This window comes from Colius striatus, chromosome 6, assembly GCF_028858725.1.
Source record: "Colius striatus isolate bColStr4 chromosome 6, bColStr4.1.hap1, whole genome shotgun sequence".
Taxonomy (NCBI): Eukaryota; Metazoa; Chordata; class Aves; order Coliiformes; family Coliidae; genus Colius; species Colius striatus.
The window spans coordinates 43,127,565-43,144,590 of record NC_084764.1 but is presented as its reverse complement, the minus strand read 5'-3'; the positions used below and the strand labels follow the sequence as shown (position 1 = coordinate 43,144,590).

The window sequence follows — 17,026 nt, the reverse complement described above, 5'->3', positions numbered from 1 at the left end:
GGAGCTTTCATTAAGGTTGTAACTGCATTCACAGAGGGGAAAATCCAAATAGTTGAAAGTCTGACATGTCTGCTCTTCTCATTCCTACTTTCTCCACTACCTCTGACCTTAATGCAGTCACAGGCTCCTCTTGCTTTTGTTTCTTTCTTGAAGGAATTCACCATTTGCATAACATCTTTCCTACCTTTGAGCTTTCCATTCCATGTTTACATTACATGATTATTCACCTCCAGTTTCATGGAGCTTTTCAATATTTCATCAGTCTGTCACTCCTACTTAAAACCAAAATGTTACCATTTTAAACCCAGAAAAGCAGCAGTAGAAGGGATGCATCCTGGCCATGTGTCTGAGGACAACACACATCAGCATGTACTCCCTTGCCCTGCTTCCCTCTGTTGGGAGCTGGTGAGGGGAAGAGCCCACCACAGGAGCTGTTTATGAGCTAATTGAGGGTTTATAAGTGTAATTAATAGATAGAAGCTCTAGGCTTGGATGGAAGCATCAAATAACTGAAAAGGGCTGAAAACTATTAGGACATAAGTAATTGGAGCTGTCAAGTATCAAAGTAACCATGGACACAGAGAATGAAACACCTCATGCACCACTGTCATCCAAAAAGAAATCACAAGAAAGCTTCAGGCTTTGATGACATCCACAGGCTTTGAATTCACACTGGGCAAAAAGGTCCCAGATGTGCTGCTCTTCAGATCATGGGGGAAGCCACATCTGTTTTCCCAAACTTGGGCAGGAATTTCATGACCTGCTGTATGTTTTTCCTCTGATCTGAACTAGATTCAGGAAAAATGGAAACAACTGGTCAAACTACAAGCCAGATAGAGCAGCAAGAGAACCAAGGAGACACAAAGAGAAGGCTGCAGAGCACCATGTTTACATGAAAACAAGAGAAAAATTATTCTGGAGTAAACAGAGTATTACAGACCTTGCTAAAAAGGACTTAATGTGAGAAATTGTTCAAGAAAGCAGGACATTGTCCATTCCCTACAGGAGAAATACCTGCCTGCTCTCTAAAGGTCCCTTCCAACCCCTGCCATTCTATGATTCTGTGATTCAGGTAAGCCCCTGAGGCTGATGATAAGGATTTACAAAAAGGTAGTATTGCAATGGAAAAAAACACTCTGATTCTGAGAGCACAGAAGATAGAACAGGCAATGGGCAAGTCTAATCTCAGCAAGAGTCCTGAGCATCACTGTGTTAACAGGAAGCTGGGATTGTGCTCAGAACCAAAGAATGGAGACATAGAAAGAATGTGGAGAAAAATAAGTCCTTCAAACATACCTTTGGTACATTTTAAGGCCCCATTCATAAACTAAAAGATATTGGCTGAAGCTGAAGTGGTTACTGTCAGTAAGCATGGAAAGGTGAGAAGATAAAGAGGCATGACAGCAGTGGGCATAGGTCACAAGCAGCCCTGCTTCCTTGAAGACACCACTTCTCTGCTCCAGGCTAGGGAGAAATGTTGTTTCCAGTTGAATCAGATGCTCTCTTAGTGCAGTCTCATTTGTGTCACTAGAGGAATCAAACAGGGGAATCTGAGCTGTCATGTACTGTATTAGCTTTTCCTCCAGATCTTTCCTCCAGAAGTTTGGGCTCCAGGTAGAAACAGATTCTGTCTCTTGGCTGCTGCCAAGCCATTCCACTTCCTTCTGCTTCTCCCACCTCAGTGATTCTCCCACAGACTGCAACGGCTCCAGGAATATCCCACCACTTTCACTGAGTGCTTCTCCCATCACAGTCCACATTCGTTCAGCCAGGAGCATATAAAGTGATTCAGACTTTCCCACACCATCATTTCCAGAATGCTCCAGTTCATAAATAAGATCACAAGCTTCAAAAAATTTTCCTTGCTTAATGAATCCACAGATGGTTTCCTCTGCAATAGAGAGTAATAAGACAACTTGATATCTGCTCAGTCCTCTACAGGACCCATCACTTTAGTACCAAAGTACTGAACTACACAGTTTATATGTATCCTAAATCTCCTTAGGATCTACTCCAAATCACCTCACTTAAGCTCTAGCATTAGCACCTCTAAGTTTCCTCATGGCAAACTCTTGCTTTCTTCCTTCTGTGGTCTCTTCTCCTCCAGGCTAACTAAGCCTACAGATCAATCTTCTGCAGCTGTCCTCATACTAGTAGAGCCCAGAGGAAAAATCAAATGGTGAAAATCCAGGGAAAGTTAAGTCAAGGCCAGAAGCAGTAAAACTCTGAAATCAACTCAGGACACAGGTTTGAGTGTAGAGTGAAGAGCCAAAGAGAGTGAGCTTCCATTGTCTTTCACCTGTATCCTAACTTTCCTCTACGAACACCTCATCTGTGTAGTAAGATTTAAATCAAACAGGACTGGAGAAAGGAACGTGACACAAAACAGAGAAGGGCTGATGCAAGGATCTTCAGCAAAGCAATGGGCAAGCTGCTCAGATGGGGTCTAGTAAGCTGCCTCATCCTGCCTCAAGACATGCAACATAAAGGAAATATTTACTCGGTACAATTAGCCCACATACAACCTACTTCCACCTCCCCATCTGTGGAAGAACAGCACAGTGACACCCGACAGGGCGTCAGTCACACAGACATTGACTTTCTCACAAGACACATCAGGAGTCTTTGCAGGGATAAAAGTAAGAACAGCAAAATGAAATACTCATGAGGCAAAGAGAAAGTGAGATACAAAAGTTTCCAGAGGAGAAAGTGTATGGTTCAGAAGTGACAAGAACTCAGGTGAAAGCTGGGGAAGAGGAAAGTGTAAAGGACCGACTCCAGCAGCTAAGGAAAACAAGAGCCTGCAGGGCTGGAAGAGGCAGGGAAGGTCCAGGAGAACGTCAAGGTTACCTGCAAGCATCCCTCCTTCCACTCCCTTCATACTGGTGACTGTCTTCAGCAAATTTGTTGCCACATCCTCACTGCCAGCCTTCTCCTTCACTGCCTCTTTCCCACTGGCCACGGCCTTTAGCAATCTGCCTGCCACATTTTTCAGTTTCCCTCTCCTCTTCGCTTCTTGCTTCTTTCTCTCCTCATGTGTGGCCTTGGGCAGCATCCTTGCTTTTTCTCCAGCCATCTTTTCCCACTTATTGCCTTTTCCCACAAAGTCTCCCCAGGAATACTTTGTCTTCTTCATGATCCAAACAGACTCAGGTGCTTTCTGTCCAATTGGGAATATGATCAGAAAAAAGGCTTAGAAACACTTCTATGCAAAGTGATCTTAGTGGCTGTCTCCCACAGAAGCCATTTCTCCCCAGATTTATTTTGCTTCTGTGCAGCCACAGGCTTCAGTTGGCCACAAAGAGGTCTCACCTGATCCCTGTCTGTGCTGAGTGAGGACGTTTTTATAGGCCAGCTATCTTTTGTAATATCTCTCTCTTCTAGGAAAATAATGTCAAAACCCTCATACGTGACCTAACCACAAGTACTGGGGGGAAACCCAGTGGGATTTTTGGCATTTTCTAAATGACCAAAACATCCCTGTGAGCTGCCAGTTATTTCAATGACAGTGCTATCAGTTTAAGGGAGTTGATTATTAATAGTTTCTATGAAGCACACATCACTCTCCACCCATCTCATGTGCCCTGGTTGCACCTGAGTTCTTATTTGTCAAAGAGGTCATACCTGGCTTTGGAGACAAGTTTTTCCCCACTCCCAGCAAGCCTGGTGTTAGCTAACAGGGAAGCAAAGCCCCAGAGAACAAGCATTGGTTTTCATGGTTTTAGCAGCACCATTCAGAGAATGAAAGTGTGATCTCAGCCTTCTGGATTGTGCAATTTTCCAGTGACTATATACACTACTGTATCTCATTTTCTATTTATATGCACACACAGCTATATAAATGATGTAACATTGCAGCAATCCACCATAAATGTGTGTGTCTGTCCATATGCACACATATAGGTCTATTCACCAGCCAATGTTTGCAGTGAAGAGAAAGGAGATGTATGCCTGATGATGTATTGGCATGTATTGGCAGAATCTGCTAAAGGTTCTGGTCATAAACCTCCAAACAAATCCCTACACAAAAAGTAGTATTTCACTCCAGGAGCTTGTATTTAAAATAGATGCTTTTAAAAGCCCCTGCACTGCTGTGAGAAACACATCTCACTTGGGGACAAGGTGAAATGCTGTCCTTACCACAGTGTCTCTGCTAGATAGTTACCTACTGGTTTATATTCCTCTGTTCTGTTAGTATAAAAATGAAATCAAGAACTTGAAGATTTTCATCAGCTGAGGACAGTCTTATATTATCCATTACAAGCTGCATTGATTCAGACCCATCCACTATTGAAAAGTGATTTTTGGGGCTGTGAATTGAAGGGGCACACAACATCTAGATTGTTCTGAATATTTGCATTCTTCTTGCTGGGTTTAACACCTGTGGTTTCTTCCATGATTTTCTACACCTTCATGACAGTAAAATTCCACTAGTTTCCTGCTTGGAAACTAAGTAAATGTTCTGTTGTTCTGTCTTTCTTACTCAGTGCTTAATTCCACCAGCATGTTATCATGGAGCCATTTGATTCCTTAGTAACAACTAGGAGGAGGACATAAATACATTTCATTTGGAAGGACAAACAGAAATTCCAGCAGTGGTTATACATTTGAGCTGTTGCCAGTAGGGAACACTGAGGTTGCAAAATACAGGGGTTTCCCAGACTGTGAGAAAATAAAAAGTTGAAAATAGAGAGGCTTTATGCACATTCCATTTTGACCTTTATTTTTAACAGGATAAAGTTGAAATGTTTCCTTTGGAATATTCTAGCTGCACTATATATGAACACAAGACAGGGTAAGAGAGTTAGTACTGCAGAGATGCATTCCAAGCCTGCTGAAACCCTTCAGCAATATTTTCCCATGAAAATTCCAACACTATGTTTATGTTTCACTTCATCAGCATTTTTCCAACAAGCTCTACTCTAACAAAAACCATTTCCTTAGACTTCTCTGTGGAAGGAAATTAGATGTCAAAGTGCCAGTCCTGCAGGCAAGATTCTCTGTAGTAGACAGACTTTGAACACGCTACAATTGCAGATCGTGCCCTAAACTGGGGCAACATGATGTATGGGAATTGTTATGTTTTCCCAGAAAGCTTCTTTCAAAGGAACACAATACCAGCCTGTGGAAAGTGGGGAGTGACTGAGCAGAGATGGATAGACCTCCTGAGGCTAGGGCCATCTTTTACTCCATGGCCCACTCAATCAAAGCTATGGTAGACGCCCCACAGCTGTGGTACCCACACGGATGGCTCCTCTGTTCTACCTTTACCTTGCTCACTAACCAGGGGTAGTGTGTGTGTACAGGCAAAGCAGGCAGTTGTCTGGAGGTGAAGGGATAGCAAGTTGAGGATGGCCTTTCTGACCATGGGCACTGAGCCTGTCAGCAGTCAGCAGCATGAGGTGATGCCCCATCCCTGCTGCCACAGCCAGAGCAGCAACCCATCCTTAACCCGCTGCATGTATCTCTGCACACAACTACTTCCCAAAAGCAGGAGTTGAAGGATGGAATCACTGAGGGAAGATGCACTGTATCAGGAGAGGACAAACCACAGGAGCAGCCAAAAGGCCACTAGCAGCCTTTTCTTCTGGGTTTATGTCTTCACAGCTCATGGAGGGTGCACTGCTCTCTCTCCTCTGTCTCTAATGCTATTTTAATGCTCAGGCTACAGTTCTACAGATAAAACATGGGCATGATTTGAATCTCTAGGAACACCTTCTACTGCAGTGCTTCCATGAATGGTTTTAAGCCTCAGCAAGCAAAGTCCTCAGTGAAGCTGCACTTTTACTGCACAGGAGCTGAGAAGTTTTAAGATCAAAGTAGAACAAAGGTGTTTCACCTTTGTGGCCCAAAATCAGTGATTTGCAAAGGTGGGTTGAGGCACTGCTACACTCAGCTGCCCCTTCCATGGGCTCCTGAGTTGCCCACCCAAGGGGAACCCTTCTGAGCAGAGAGAAGGGCAGTAGGAAACTAAAAGGACACAGCACTGTACCAAGCACAGTTCTGCTGAACAATCTCCTTTGTCAGGTGTACCAAATGACCTTCTTCTTCCTCAAGAGCCACTTCTTGGAAGCTGGCCCCTGCTCCCTCCTTCCTCCTGGTGTTTCAATGCCTCTATTATCCAAGTTCTCCTTTCTGCCCTGACCCTTGCTATGCTCACTGGAAAAGAGGTGCAATTTGTCTTCTGGGAACATCCCCAGTGTCCAGGAGTTTCCCCTGTTGCCTGGAGCTCCTGGAAAAGCCCACAATCTCCCCACATCACACTGAGACTTTCTATCTTGGAAAAACTGTAACTCCTTTGTCTTTGGGATCTTTCAATAAACAAGGGAAGATCTCAGATACATTTTTTATTGTTTCTCTGTTGACTTAACTCTTTATTCTGCTGCTTCCCATTTCTCTTGCCTGTATAGATAAAAATCTCTTCATAATGAGTGGATTGTGTGCCTCACTTCAACAATAGCTGTTTGGTCTGGATGCTAATTGGATGAAGTCAGACTATTAGCACTTGAACCGACTTTGCAAGAGTCCAATTGCATTAATGTTCCAATTCCAGCAATGCAGTGATGCCCCTGCTTGCTTTGCAGGGACTCCACATGAATGCAGTCAGGCATATACAATGGAAACTTTGTGCTTAGTGGCATCTGCTATATAAAATACACTTGAGTCCTAACAGTCAGGCTGGATCTGACATATCTGGAGTGAGAGATCTGGGGTTTTTCCACCTCTTTCTTTGTTTCCAGAACATGGTGGTACTCTCCACTGCTTTGAACCAAAGGCATGAAGGATGGCAGAATCATAGAATGGTAGGCGTTGGAAAGGACCTTCAGAGATCATGTAGTCCAACCCCCCTGCAGAATGTTAATTATGCTAATAAAACATGGAGAGTATGGCACAGAAACATGGTGGTTCCCTAGGACATGAATCCATGCAAAAGCACTCTGAGAAGCTATGCTGTAGTCAATGACAATGTGTTCCTCCACTCACATCAGCACCTTTGATTTCATCAGCAATCAAAGAATAGCCAGTCTGTATTATAAGGAAGGCTGGCTTTCTGGACAGAGAGAAAACAAACTAAAGGAAAACACTTTCCCCTCCAGTTTGACATTGCAGTTGGCGTTGCCATAACGGTCATATGCAAGAGGTGAATTTGTTATTTGTGCAATACTAGCTGTTTAGCAATCAGTGCTAAGCATATATTTATTCTTATTTCCTAAGGAGGACTCTATTTCCTAAACAAATGTGACAACACAGCCACATGTTTTGTCCATCTGATCCCCTGCCCTAACATACTTGAGTGAGTTTTAAGTCAATTTTAACCAAATTGACAGAAGGTGGCTGGCACAAAATAGTACATCCTTACTTGATGAAGATATGTGGCTGAAGAGAGAAAAGCCTTGTTGATCCTAATGAGGAACAAAACATAGCATGAACTCAGCCTTTGTTACATATCAGAGACACCACCCAGCAGCTGAACCTGAAGGTACAGAGATGTGGTTTCCTTGGCTCTGTTGTTCACCAAATCCTCTGTTTACTTGCCAGCCTATATGTGTGCAAGAGTAAACAAAGCAGCACAAATATTTAACACAAGCAACCCTTCCCATAGTAACAGCTGAAACGAAGCTGCTTCCCTAGGGTGCCTCCTCACCCCAGGCTGTATCCCCTCACCCCCCCAACATCTGTGTTACCACAAAAAGCAAAAGAGCTGTGAGTTGGAGCTAACTTGGAGCTGCCACTGCTGCCCAACAGCCATGGTTGGAGCAAAAAGGAAAGAAGGAACTTTCTTTTTTTCTCTTACTGAGCACATTTGTTTGAGTAACACTTATCTGCTCAGCCATGGACTTTCATCACGTACTGCAGATGTTAATCTGAGACTTCTCTCCTGCTCCAGATATATCCAAAACTGGAGGAATTCCATTGAGGAAGAGTGGACAGAGAGTTGGATTGACAGACAGACAGGCTACATGGTCCCAGCAGTTTCAGAAATCACACAGAAGTCCTAAGAATAAGTTCCCTGGAGAAATGAATACTGCCCCTTCCTCTGCCCTGAATACTGAGACAAAACACCATTAGACCTGATGTACAATTTGATCTGTCACTGTTTTCCTCCTGACTGTGAGGATCCCATTCCAAACTGACCTCAATTTTCACTTAATTAGCAACCTACTTTGCTGTTCCTTTGGAACATTTTTAGCTAATTCCTGGGGATTTTGCCTAATTCTGTGCTTTTTTCCCAGCATTGCTGGAAATGCATTTGTTTGCAGCAAGCATTGCTTTGAGGAAGATGTTTCCCCTTTTGACAGCAACAATAGTAGTAACAAAAGAAATCCCACTATCCTAAAATTTTTGAAGATGAACTGTAGAAAGCCAAGCAATAGGGATGTTCAAAGCCACCCTCAAAATTCTGTCTATGTATTGAGAGAAGAATAAAGCAATGCTTCCTGAAGTAGCAGCTTTGTCTTCAGTAAAGAAACTGAGAGGAAATGGGAATTGTCACTCCCTGATTTTGCCCTGCAGGCCTCCAGCAAGGACTGAGGATACTGTAGTAGCTGCCACTTATTCTGTTTTCCTTCAGCATCAGTGAAAAAGAGAGAAAAAAATTATCCAGTAGATAGTGTACATAGCACACAATACAGACTGGTTAAAAAAGAGTTTCTCCAGCCCCCAAAAATGAGGTCATGGAGTATTTCAAAACAAACTTGCTAATTTTCACATATTTAATGAACCCTGAGGCCCTGTTTGGAGATGGGTTATGTTTACCTGTAGAGAGGTGCAGAAACAGCAGCCACCAAGAGGAGTGAGAGGCAGTTTCTGTGCCACTCATCCCTTACTGAGGCCAACAGCTGGTTTGGCATCACTGGTTTAGAGGGACAGGGGCTGCAGCCCTCAGTATGGCACTGGCACCTACAGGGCACATGGGGAGAGAAGAGGGCTCACAGACCTAAGTCAGTGAGGAGATGGAGCCCACCAGCTCCATCCCCTTGCCACATGCACCCCAGTTGGGTAAACACACCCCCACCCCCCACCCCCCCGACTGCTTGCTACAGCACGGGCTGGGCAGGACATAAAGTTTCTGTAAAGGTTTGAGGGCTGTTTGCCAATTTCTCCACAGATAAGTTATCAGGGAAAGCACCTGGCAAGGAAAACATCAGAGTCACAAAATGAGGCAGGCTGAGGAAATCTGTGTTTGCTCAGTGCCTCCAGAATCTTGCATGGGCAGCAGGTGTAGAAGAGATACTGTCTGACCATGCTCTCCTACCACACATACCTCTGTGTGAAAGATACAGACAACATATACCCCATGCCAAAGGGCAAAGTATCCTGTGCCAAGAAGGGGTTTGAAAGACAGGTGACCTGGCCTCTCTGCCTCAAAAGAAATCAGGAAAATACAAAGGAAAAACATCCCAGAGGTAGTTTTTCACACCTCATCTCCTGTTACTCAAGATCCACCCTCATCACTTCAGTGCTGAGAAAGTCCAAGTCCTGAATAACAGGTCAGGGAAGTGTTTCTGCCACAGTGCCATGGGCTGCCAGACTGATCACAACCCTAGAAGAGCAGCCACCCAGCAACTTGGTTTCTAATCCTATGAGCTACCTGAAAAGTTTTCCAAGGAAGGTCTACGAGCTGTCTGAAGAGTCATCCAGGGGCAGGTGTGTCAGAGGAAAACTGGTTCCTATCCTTGAGATGGAAAGAGCTTTATAAGAAATTCGTTCTGGATATTGTGACCTGAAGTAGGTGGGAGCTGCTTTGGCAGGAGGATTGGACTGGATGATCTCTAAAGTTCCCTTCCAACCCTCACCTTTCTATGATTCTATGATATTGTTTGTTAGGGTGGTAAAGAATGCATTACCTCAGCCACCACCATGTCTCTTTTCAAGATGATCCATGATTTTATCCAGAGAGAGGTTTTTTTTGGGAAACTTGTATTATGAATATTCCATCTCCACTTGGAGAGATAAGCCTAAAATTATTTGATTTGAGTCTTTTCATTTGCCTCAGATTGGCAGGATTCCTCTGTGCCTTGTCACATAGACTCTTTCTAGCAGTAAAAACTTAAGGTTCAACTTTGCAGGAAACTTCCTACACACATCTGTACCCACAGCCCTACCCAGAGCAGCATATGCAGAGATTTGGGACTGAAAATCCACGTTACATGATTTGTATATCTTTCCCGCTGCCACAAGAGGCCAGTGATTGTGTCATTTCTGACCTCCCGTGTTTCACTCCCACCACACTGATGTGGCTCCACAGGGACATCTGCCAAACACCATCTGGAGGCTAAAAATCATAACTACAGATTGGCTTCCAGCACATGCCAAGACCTCTCAGGAGCTGGGCACATTTAAATATTACCAGAAGATCAAAACTCAGCCGTTCCTCCACTCAACATTCACAGCAGGTATCTCTGGCTACAAACTATGGCAGGAACATCCCACACACCTGCACTGACAAAGGAATTGTTATATGGGATGGAGTACATTAACAATACAACTCAGAGCCCTTATCTTCATTGCTGAATACTTTGACATAGCAAGTTATTTAGGAAAGGTGAGACAAAAGAGATGAGCTTTCATATAGACACATAAATAAACCATGTTTTCAGAAACACTCACCACCTAGATTGTCCTGTCTGGCTTGACCAAGAACTCCATTCCCACTCCACAGTGAGCAGGGAGCTGGTTTAGCCACTAACCCTAGTGAATTTCAGAATACCCAAGAAGATGCCATGTCACATTGTAGAAAAGGTCAATTCAGAGAGATTTTTGCAATCTTTAAACACTGGAGCTACAGAGAGGGATTTACTACAGCAAGAGGAACCCAGAAGGGTCCTAGGAGAGAGCTAATCATCCTTTGAAACTGTTTCAGAAAAATACCCTGGGGAGGAACTCTGCATGAGCACAAAGAGAAGCATTAATTTTTTATCAGCATGAGTTCAGGCTGAAGAAAGCAGGCCTCTCAAATACATGGTGGTAAAACACTTACTCTGCACCACTGGGTTTTCTTCCAAAGGCAGAAAAGCATACAAAGGAGACACAGCACTAGAAAATTCAGCACTGCTACATGATGTGGAAGCTTCCTGAGAGTCCTCAACATTTTCTGACCCAATCTTCTCTTACAGGAATGAAAGAAATACCAATAGAGAGAGAGGTGGGCAAAACTTGCTGGGGGAGGCGTAAGATACAGGCAAGGAAAAAGAAAGGGAAGAGTATATGTAATACATTCAACTGCTGCCAGTATCAGGATGGATCTGATCTTTCCTCTGTCTCATCTTTCCTTTGCTTCCCACTTCTCAGCAAAGCAAAGGGAATGCTATATAAAGATTGAGAGACACTAACCCAGCTCCCAAGAGCTGCACAGCACCGAGTGGCAGCACATTGGCAGTGTTCCCCTGCCGCCTTCATCGCAACCACTCTGACGGCATTCGTCGCTCACAGCAAGTTTTTCTCTGCAAAGGAGAAAGATGTGGTCCTCCAGGAACCAAAATTAGACTTGTTAAGGATGTTTCTAAATCATCAAGCAATTTTTTTAAAGGATACAGTATTTTTTCCCATCCTGAACAAGGCTGTTATCTGTACTGCAATGATCCTAAATGTCCAGCACATGTTATTTACTGGGTATCGTGAGTCAAGGCTCCTAAAACTCGATTAATAAAAGAGCATTAACACCACATTGCAACAAAAGATTTAAGGCACTATTTCCTTTTGTTTCAAAGAGAATATTCAGCCTCTTAGCTGTACACATCTGCTTAGTGAGCAGGAAATAGTGTTTTGAAGTGGTGTTTGTATGCTTCATAGTTCCATGACAACAAATGCCTTGGAGTCAATAATGTCTGTAAATCCCACAAACTGCGACTCATTTAATGCAGCTGGTCTAACACAGCACAGAATCTTTGGATTTTAAAGCAGCTGCCTTAAAGCTTGTTTGTTTGAATGAACTGGGTTTTAATGGTATTGTCTGCACAAAGCTTTAATGGGGAACTTCCAAGCCCTGAAATAGTCACGTGTTCACTGAGGTCTCCTTGGCTGTTATCAGTTAAATATGCCTTAGGTGGGCAAAATGGCAGCAAAACACAAATTTCAGGCTCCAAATGTGCTGATTTTGTTGATGAGGATAAGAAGATGCTCTGTGCATCCCCTGTCCCAAATTCCTAGTAACCTAACCCTGGGTAACCATTCAGGTCTATGCAAAGTGAAAGCCAAAGACCTGTAAAACATCTTCTGGTTCAAAACGGCTTCCACTTTGTACAAGTAGGACGTGAGTCCTTCATGCCTGCAATTGCCTTCCCTCACCCCTTGCATGTGTGAATACAACTGAGAAAAAGCATATTAACATTTCCCTTCCTCTTGCTTTCCAGTCTCAGGGGGCCATCACAGAGAGAGAAATCAAGAGCTCCAAGCTGGACCGTAGTCTTACATAAAACATATAACACAACAGATCTGCCATGGTACAGCTAATTCCAAGAAGGAGCAGATGTACCTGGTGATATTCATTTATTCTAACATGTTTTTTGAAGGGAAGAGATAGGGAGAGATATTGATATGTATGGCAGGTACTGACTGATATTTAAGACCTTTGGCATTACCATATGTGCCTGGAAATAACTGCCAATGCTATTAGTTGCTGTCATTGATGACAACAACTAAACAACCATCTAATCTGCATATTCAATTAAATAATTAGATGCCATATGTAAAAGCAGTTATTTATAGGTGTGGAATCAGAGAAAAAATTAAGTCCCATCTTCACAACATATTGTCTCATTAATCAGATCCTCTTGAACATAGGTCCAGATTTTCATTACTGAGTGCCCCATCTTAGGTTTAAAAAGTAGTTCAAAATCACAATTACTATTTCATATTATTTTCACCTATGATACACTGAATCAGTAATGCCTGCATCTAGCCTGCTGGCAGTAAGCCATATCTGCCATCCACAAAATGCCTGTCAACTTTTGGAGCTCATTATGAACAAAACAAGTCAGGAAAAAGACCCTGGCCTGCTGAAGGCCCGTCCACTGCACTCAATGAAGGCTTGGGCTATTCTTACAAACAGCTGACCTAGATTCTCTGCTTGAATGAGAGCATTTCCCAGCATCGAGGCTGTTCAGAGTCAGAAATTCATGTATCACTTATAAGAGAGGAGGAGAAAAAAAAAGAAAGGATCTAATCTTAAGGGAAAGTGGTGGCACCCGTTAGTCATAAAAAGTGCTTTATCCCCATCCACACAAAGCACTCCCTGACATGCTTCTGGTCTCAGAGTACGGAAAGCACTACAGCCCTTGTTGCAGCCCCTGCAGCAGGCCAGGAAGCCCTGGCTCCATGGAGAGGGTGAGGGAGCACTGGCAGGGGCTGCCCAGATGAGTTGCAGAGTATCCTTCTCTGGAGACATTCCAAACCCATCTGGATGAGTTCCTGTGTGACCTACTCTAGGTGGTCCTGCTCTGGCAGGGGAGTTGCACTGGATCATCTTTCAAGGTCCCTTCCAGCCCTTAAGATTCTGTGATTCTGTGAGAGGCTGAGAGGTGCCAAAGCTGTGGAGGCCATGGTGCTGGCAGGATGGCCAGCTTGCTGCTCCAGAGCCACTCGTGCCTTGCCAGCAGCCCAGAGGCCCCTCCTGTCCCTGCACTGCCGGTGCTGAGGCAGCGCCTGATCAAGGACTGCTGGTTCACCTCACACCAAGGGGAAACAAACCAGTGAGCTCTGCTGAGGCCTACACTGCCAGGTGGCAATGGGATCCAGCTGCACACACATGCACAGCCATCACCCCTGGGAAGCTAGGGAGGCCTTGATGAGGCAATGCCATGTCCTGCTGGTGAACCACACACGACGCTTCTCCACCTGGCAGTTCTCCACGAGATGAGAAGCACATGCTGCGGCATTCAATGTAGGGACAGAAAGGCTGGTCAACCCTGCAGTAAATACCTCCAAGTCCTTTTCTTCACAGAATCCCAGAATGGTCCAGTCTATCCCCCTGCTAAAGCAGGTTCACCTCCTTCAGGTTGCATGTGTCCAGGTGGGTTTTGAAAACCTCCAGAGAAGGAATCTCCACAGCCTCGCCGGGCAGCCTGTGGCTCCCTGCCACTAAAAAAGCTTCTTCTCATGTTCAAGTGGAACTTCTTGTGTTACAGCTTGTGTCCATTGCTTAAACATCCTTTCTTCCTCTGTTACTGATCCATTTTGTCTGCAATCATAGTCCTTCCTCATCTTTCCAAGATCCTAGCAGACCTCTCCATAAGCCAGGCCCTTTCGTATTAACCAATAATACTCACCAGACTAGCGACTAGAGGACCTTGAGAGTGTCCATGGCTGTGAGGGATGCCAGATTGCTGTCACTGATGCTGAGCTTCCCACAGGAAAGCAGCTCCAGGTCCAGGCCAGCACCTGAGCAGCATCCGCTTGGGTAGGATGAGAAGGAGCTGGCAGGCAGGGGCTAGTGCAAGACACTCTCATGTCCCCCAGGGTACAGCTCCCAGCCCAGGGCTGTGCTGCTGTGCTGGCCACAGGGACAAGGACAGGAGTACAGGCAGAGTACCTGGGATGGGCAGGAGCTGGGCAGTCAAGGGACCTTTGGTATCCTTCAATACTAAAATGTTTTGATCTGCCTCACAGATGGAGACAGAAAGCTCAATTCACATACATCAGCACGGGTCCTCTGATCACAGAGATGTTCTGCCCTTTCTCCAGATATTAATATCTTGGACTGGGTCTACAGAGGAGGACTTCTGCTCATGCAGACCCTCACTGACTGCACCACACAGGCACAACCAACCAACCAGCCCACGCAGAGGGCAAGTGACTGGTGTGGGCCATGCTGCCAACGAGCATCCCCCCTTCCCCTCTTCCCTGAAACCTCCAGAGGGGCTGCCAGGAAGAGAATATAAGATCTAATTAACCACTTCTCCATTCAGAACTGGTTCAGCAAATGCAAATAGCTCAGCAGGCAACTGGGTTTTACTCACCAACTTATTTATTGCATGTGGGCAACATGCAAACTAGGTCAGTATCATTCCTACTGAAACACTCGCTACGGGTGTTATCTTTATAAAGCCATGTGATTGTCTGACTTTTATTTATGAGAGCACAGAAAAATCCACTGTATATTTTCCTGTCTGTCTTGTTTGGGATGGTTTGTTTTTATAGTTCTTTGGGTGGGTTGCTGAGATCTCAGGCCTCTTTTTAAAGGCAAAGTCAAACTCAATCAAGAGACCTTGCAGGTCGCATGCCTTGGCAGTCAGTGAAGCAAAGCACATGCAGCAGTGAGCAAAGCAAAGCAGACAAGAGGCTATGAAAAGGCAAGACAGTGATGCAGGTAACAAGGGACACGGATATGGAGCAGAAAAGATTCCACAGGGTCATGGGAGCTGAAGAACCAGGCAGAATTTGAAGGATGACAGAAAACATTGCACTTACATCTTCATAATTCCTGAAAGGGTAAACCCAAGATGCCAGCAGCTAGACAAAAGTCAGCAAAAGAGACAAGTTCAGCAGCAGAATACTTATCCAGAGGTTCCAAGTTTATTTTCTGAGACCTCTACTTATCTCTGGGACACAAGCAAAACAACTCAAGGCAACAATGTCCTGTATCAGCTTTACATTTAACAGGTTAGTGGCCACAACTCTGACTGACATCCATCAATCAAGCCAGGGTGGATCTCCTCAAGGAGGAGAGGACTCCTATGGCTGAGAGCTAACAGTGACCCTCTGTGCCCAGATCTCTACCTGCCTGGTTTTCCTCTGGCCTGTCGGGGGAATCAAGAGCCTTTTGCCCAGCACATGAGTTAACTGGCAATGTGAATCTTTTTATTAACCTTGCACGGCTAGTGTGAAGAGATAATCCACAAGAAAGGTACAGGCTTAGGCAGTGCCCTTTCTCTCTAGCAAATGCTGACATCTAAGCCAGGCCAGTCAAGCAGCATGCCAACACTGCCTAATTCGCCCCATCACCAACAGAAGGAATTCAGAATGAGTAGCTCAGATGGCAATGTGTGTGTTTCAGAGCAGATGAAGCATAACCCCAATTTCCAAACATTAACCACCAAAAAAATGTGTCAGAAACCAGTCCCCAGGCCCACATGTCTTCTGACTTTCCACTCACATGAAACAATTCAGATACAGTCTGTCAGGGCACAGGGTCAGTTGTATGGCTGACAGGTCTCGTGCCTTTGTCTGGCAACAGCACCAGCAAACACTGCCTGCTTCAACCTGGCTCATGTTGAGCAGAGAGGAATCCTGAGTGGGAATCCTGCTTGCTCATCTCCCCAGAACACCACCACCAGCCCAGGGCTTCTGTACTGCTGGCAGCCAATGCTGGCTCTGGGATTCAGAACTGTGCAAGCAGCATTGAATTTTGCAGCTGAGAGGATGAAAGCATGGGGACAGGCTGCTTCTGCCACAGGGGAAAGGGAAGGAGTTGAGCTGGCTGGGAGAGCCTAGTGCTTGCTGACATGTTTTCTGCCTCTGTCCAGGAACTGCTGCCCTATGAACCATGGCCCTTTTAGGGTCCCAGTTGCATCTGGCAATCCACCAACATGCTGCATACATTCAAATTTGAAAAAGCTGTTTTCACCTGTCCTATCTAATTGATCTCAAGCCCTGAAGCTCCCATCCCAGGCTGCCTGCCTCCCTGAGCTAATTGCTGGTACCACCTAGGTTACTCTCCCCCAAAAGAAACAAACATTTCTAAAGAAACAATACAGGCAGAGACAAAGACAACTGGATCAGATCCAAATCAGCTTTCAAACCACAAATATCATTTCTTTCTCCAGCAAAACCCACACTGTCACAGAGCATTAGATACGCACTGCAGATAAAGCTACAAAAGTTCCCTTCTCCACACAGGGCAAGGAACTGTAGATTTTCCTGCAAATAGAAACAGCATGAAGCAATGAAGACAGGCCATCCTCTGGCTAGGCTACCATACATCTTGGGAGCTCAGCTCTGTATTTCAAGGGTGGTGAGTGAGAATCACATTACAGGGATGCTCAGAGGTGTTTTAAGAACGCAGGACACATTCTGCAAACTTGCCAGA

General features: G+C 44.8%; 1 protein-coding gene across 4 annotated transcripts in view; it reads right to left on the bottom strand.

Moving 5' to 3' along the window:
- LOC133625652 (exocyst complex component 3-like protein) overlaps positions 1-17,026 on the bottom strand; it is a 40,584-nt gene that overhangs the window by 20,706 nt on the left and 2,852 nt on the right. For all 4 annotated transcript variants that reach the window (XM_061998608.1, XM_061998609.1, XM_061998611.1 and 1 more), the window contains exons 2-3: positions 2,851-3,160; positions 1,297-1,891 (exon numbers count right to left, since the gene is read on the bottom strand). In XM_061998608.1, coding sequence (XP_061854592.1) covers positions 1,297-1,891; positions 2,851-3,160 — 905 coding nt within the window. The remainder of the gene's footprint in view (positions 1-1,296; positions 1,892-2,850; positions 3,161-17,026) is intronic.